The 5,842-nt window shown below is 23.9% G+C and overlaps 1 protein-coding gene across 1 annotated transcript in view; it reads right to left on the bottom strand.

Annotated features, from left to right (window-relative positions):
* The window catches only part of LOC126900849 (dynein light chain roadblock-type 2-like), a 10,351-nt gene that overhangs the window by 2,271 nt on the left and 2,238 nt on the right, over positions 1-5,842 (bottom strand). The window contains exon 3 of the mRNA XM_050676828.1: positions 372-539. Within this exon, the coding sequence (XP_050532785.1) occupies positions 372-539 (168 nt within the window). The remainder of the gene's footprint in view (positions 1-371; positions 540-5,842) is intronic.

The following is a 5,842-nucleotide window of genomic DNA, read 5'->3' on the forward strand; positions in this document are numbered from 1 at the left end:
AACGAGGGAAATTTTTTCAATTTTTGAGGGTAATGTCTTCGACTAGATACGATTTGTGATCTTTTGACGTATCGTTGAAAGAAATCCGTTCGGTGAGAGCTGAGAAAAAGTGGTAACAGACACAAAAAAAAAAAACACATCATAGTAAAACCAATACCTTCTCAGCTTCGCATCGAAGCTAAAACATAATTAAGTTAGTTATGTTACTTAAGTAATTTACCAAGATATAAACATTTGAATAAAAATAAGGAATTAAAAAAAATTAAGATTTTTTATTAATTTCTTTTTTTTTTTATAGAATTTATTTTGTATAAAATGTTTCTTCGACCTTAAATCTAAACTTTTATTATGGACATAAATCAATTAATTACCTGGAGCCACTATAATCTCGTGTTTTTTTGTTCGCATTCGTAAAAACATTAAATCGTTCGATGGATCTAAATCTCGTACAACACTTCTTGCTTTGTCGGTCAATTGCTGTATTAAGCCCGCATATTGAACAGAAGTAGTATTATCCAATGTAGATTTTATTGCAATTCCTTAAAAATAACTTATAGTACAGCTCAATTTTTTTACCAAATTATTTTAAAACGTTATTTAAATATCAAAAAATATGTTGCTTAGGTGAATCCTTTGGCTATCATGTATATATTCATCGTAAACTCCATGACAAAACTATGAAACTAGAATTTTCAAAATTATTCAGGAAGAATTAAAGTAAATACCTTTTTGTAAATCTAACTAATTATGATAATAATTGAGATTTAATACTCAATTATGCCAAGAAATAAAAGAAATATTTTTTTTTTGTGTATAAAAAAATTACCAAAATAATGCATAAAAACTTATCTCCTTATAAGTCACCTAATTCTACAATATATAATATCATTCAATTTTTGATAAGAATCTTATTTTCTCAGAAACAATTTAATATTTTAATTTTTTTTTTTAAATATTTAATTATAAGCTTAACACTACTATAAGATACCTAAATACCACAAGGATAAATTGACACAGATTAATTATTTATCACGGAATTCAAAAAAATAGATGGAACCAATACAATTTTAAAAATCCTTTATAAATTTTCAAAATTTTTAGACAAATTTTAATTTTAAGCCCTTTTTGGGAAATATGTTAGTCTATGAAATTTAATACCTGAGAATTAAGTTTATGATATGTGTTTTATTTTACTTTATTAATTCTTTATAACAAAAACATTTTAAACAAATAGTTTAATTAAACATAATAAAAAATGCACACAAGTTAATTGATTTCTACAAACATAAGTTATATATAAGGTATAATTAAATTGTATCTAGTTGAAGACATTAGTCTCAACAATTGGAAAAATTTATCTGTTTTTCATAAATAAGATCAATCCACTTAGAAATTACAATCCTGACACCATATAAATATTTTAAATTAAAGTAAATGTAATATTTTTTAGTTTGAAAAACTAGATGATATCTGACAGTGATTAAAATTACTATCATAAAAAACGCTTCGATACAAATTTATAGATAGTGTTTAATTAAAAACAAAAATTTGTCAAAAAAGTAGGGCAAGTGAGAGCTAAGAAAATAAATGATAACTATAAAAAAAAAACCACATAGTAAAATAATATTAATATGAAATTCTTCTTGCGAGAGGAGACTACAGTAATGGGATCCTTGATATTTATTGAAGTTATTGAATCTAAATGAGATAAAAATCAAATGAGTTAAACATTTTTTTCTAACTCAAAAAGAATTAAGAAAAAATTCAGTGCCACAGGCGTGAAAGACTCAAGTGTTACCGTTACAGAAACCGTACGTCGAATTTCGTACGTCGAAGGGTCAAATTTATAAAAAAAAATATACCCAAAGATAGGTAAAGACATTATGCATCTATGAAAATAAAATTATATTGATTTGATTATTTTTGAAAAAGTTATGGCAGTTTTAAGTAAAAAAATTTAAAAAATGTTGAAAATTAGCGATTTTTAAATTTCTAATTGTTTTGGAGATTTCCCCAATTTAGGGACAACGAGGGAAATTTTTTCAATTTTTGAGGGTAATGTCTTCGACTAGATACGATTTGTGATCTTTTGACGTATTGTTGAAAGAAATCGATTCGGTGAGAGCTGAGAAAAAGTGGTAACAGACACAAAAAAATAAATAAATAAACACATCATGGTAAAATTAATTCATTCTCTATTTTGCATCGAAGCTAAAAATTTTATTCAATAGTAAAGACAATCTATACAATTTTATACAGTGTAAAACTACCAAGATGAAATTGATAGTATTCAATGATATAATTCTATAATTTCTTATAATTCTAAATTATATTAGAGCATTTTAATAATATAAGAATAATTATCAATTTCCATTAAAATTCACAAAAGTATCGAATATTCAATATTTTTGAATAAATGATTACTTAAAATAATAGTTATTAATAGTTTATTATTATATCGGGGAATAAAGTGTATAAACATTTAATTATCATTTACTTATACATGACAAATTTTTTTGTACATCTATTTTTATAAGCAAAAAATTTAATTCCTAAAACATAATTTTCGTATTGTGCGTGAATTATTAAATTGTTATCAGGTTTATTATTAGAATCAATATTCCATTTCCATTGCTCATCATTGTTTAAAGCAGCATAATTTCGTTTTGATTTCATTAAATGTCGACATAATAAGAATTGATTATAAAATTTATCCGTTGAACCGTTGAACCATTGATTTGCATCATACACTACTTTATTTGAATTCATTTCTAACACTAAATTCTCAACACAATCAAGAGGTAGTGTAGAAATATAATATTCTTGAAATGCTAAAGAAATATATTGTAAAACTTCCATAAATTTTTCTATAATGAAAGCTACCAATGGAAAATTAATTGTAATTTTAAACAAACTAAAATCTTCTTTATAATCTACATTTTTATCGAATTGTGCAAGAATATTTAAAAATTCAAGTTGTAACAAACAAAATCTGTCTACTAATGTTAAAGCAACGCTTTCCATAACATTCAGATAGTGTGTATAACATTGGATAATATTAGTATTGTTTTTAATACACGGTTGAATGATATTTCCTAATTTTTTACCAATAGTACCGTTAATGGGTACAGGAACATCTATTTCATTTTTTTGTGTCCATGTCCAAGGTTTTTTATATTCTCTAGGGTTAAAAAACGTGGATTGCACAACATCAGGATCGTCTAATATAGTATTTTCGTTGTAAGGCATTGGACAACGGGAAATATCTTTTCCTGTGTAATAATCGTGTTCTTGTAATGTCAACATTAAAAATGCGGGATACGCCTTGACAAGTTTATTCAAATTGTCAATAGTAATAGATGTTTGATTTTCAGTATTCTGACTCAATTTATCATTTGCATATACAATTATAACTTTTGAAACTATTATTTTAAGTAAAACAATATGTATTTCGCAAAAAAAAATCATTTTTACCTGTTGTAGTTATAGTTGAATAATACAGTCACTATTTAATGAATTAGTTATTATAAAAAAAAAATTTATTTTTATTGACAAATTGGTTACTGAAAAAATCAGTAACGTTTATAGAACGAATTTTGTTAAAATTTAAAATGTTAAATTTTTTATTTATTTTTAATTTTATTCATTTTACATCAGAATATAAAGCTCATAAAATATTTCTTTTAAACATTAAACTTTATACCTTACAAATGATCATTTATTTGTTTAAAAATAACGACAACCATATTGGAATATATTTAAATCTTTGTTACTTTATATTTAAATTTTTGAAAGAGTCATTTTGTGTGTTTACACAAAACACAAATAAATTATTCTTAAAATATACTACTAATACAAGTCCTTATATTTGAAAATTATATATAATTAAAACCAAATGATATTTTTTTCATTTAATTAAGTATTAAAATGAAAAAAATAGTCAAAAATATAAAGTTGTAAATTTTGCAGTTACTGTTTTATAGTATAAAAAAGTTATTGTTTTGTTGGAGAAAGTAGGATATTTTTAACTTATTATTTTATTTTAATTAAAGAAAGATTATATTTCGACATGACTTGATTAGTGTTTTAGCTTCGATGCGAACTTGAGAAGGAATTAATTTTACCATAATGTGTTTTTTTTTTTTTTTTTTTTTTTTNGTTTTAGCTTCGATGCGAACTTGAGAAGGAATTAATTTTACCATAATTTTTTTTTTTTTTTTTTTTGTCTGTTACCACTTTTTCTCAGCTCTCACCGAACGGATTTCTTTCAACAATACGTCAAAAGATCACAAATCGTATCTAGTTGAAGACAATAACCTTAAAAATTGAAAAAATTTCCCTCGTTGACCGTAAATTGGGGAAATCTCCAAAAAAATTAGAAATTTAAAAATCGCTAATTTTTGAAATTATTTCAATTTTTTTTACTAAAATGTGCCGTAACTTTTTCAAAAATGAACATATCAATATAATTTTTTTTTTATAGATGCTTGATGTCATTACCTATCATTTGATATATATTTTTTGTAAATTTGACACTTAACCTGCCATTAGGGAGGTATTTAAAATAGCAAATTTTTTACAAAAATTAACTTTTTCAACTTAATTTTTGAAAATGTTCAGGATGTACTGTGTCCTTTCAACATATATAAAATTAAAGCTTATATCATGTACTATAAAATTAAAAAAAAAAAATTTATCCCGACGACTTATCTTCTATGCGCAAATGGCTACAGTATTCAAAAATATGTTATTTTTGTTTTAAAATTCTGGATTTTATATTTTATTTTATTTTAAAATATCTTAATATGGGAATACACTGACTTTCATGTATATTATATAATTTAATTAACATAGAATAAAGTTCATAAGACATAAGTAATTAAACTTATTAATTTTTTTTTACTTTTTTAAAATCGAAAAAGTAATTTTTAAATTTGAGTTAGCTTAAATAGACAATTTTATCAAATTTTTTCAATTTTTGAGGGTAATGTCTTCGACTAGATTCGATTTGTGATCTTTTGATGTACAGTTGAAAGATATCGGTTTGGTGAGAGCTTAGAAAAAATGGTAACAGACACAAAAAAAAACGCATCATAGTAACACCAAACTATCTCAGCTTCGTATCGAAGCTAAAAAAAATTATAATTTTGTTCTTATTTATTTAACGGATCAATCGTTAAGATTTTTATATTGTTTAAATATTTTAATTTTAAGTAAAAACTTGTTATTAATTTGATTTTGTAATATCGGATCAGCAAAAATCTATTTCTATAGGTCATAAATTATTTTATAGTTATTACTAAAAATTTTTCTCTTCCTTGGTCAACCGATAATATATATATACATTAAATATAATAGTATATGCACTGCGCACACTCTCTTACTATTATAACAATCGTTATCACTAAACTTTAATATGCTGTAACAGATAAACGTCTGATTGTTTTAAAAATTAAAAGAACAAAATTGTTTGTAACTTTTAGCTTCGATCCGAAGCTGAGAAGGTATTGGTTTTACTATGATGTGTTTTTTTTTTTTTTTGTGTCTGTTACCACTTTTTCTCAGCTCTCACCGAACGGATTTCTTTCAACGATACGTCAAAAGATCACAAATCGTATCTAGTTGAAGACAATAACCTTAAAAATTGAAAAAATTTCCCTCGTTGACCGTAAATTGGGGAAATCTCCAAAAAAAATAGAAATTTAAAAATCGCTAATTTTTGAAATTATTTCAATTTTTTTTACTAAAATGTGCCGTAACTTTTTCAAAAATGAACATATCAATATAATTTTTTTTTTATAGATGCTTGATGTCATTACCTATCATTTGATATATATTTTTT

The sequence above is a fragment of the Daktulosphaira vitifoliae genome, unplaced genomic scaffold (genome assembly GCF_025091365.1).
Source record: "Daktulosphaira vitifoliae isolate Bord-2020 unplaced genomic scaffold, ASM2509136v1 Scaffold_3, whole genome shotgun sequence".
Classification (NCBI taxonomy): domain Eukaryota; kingdom Metazoa; phylum Arthropoda; class Insecta; order Hemiptera; family Phylloxeridae; genus Daktulosphaira; species Daktulosphaira vitifoliae.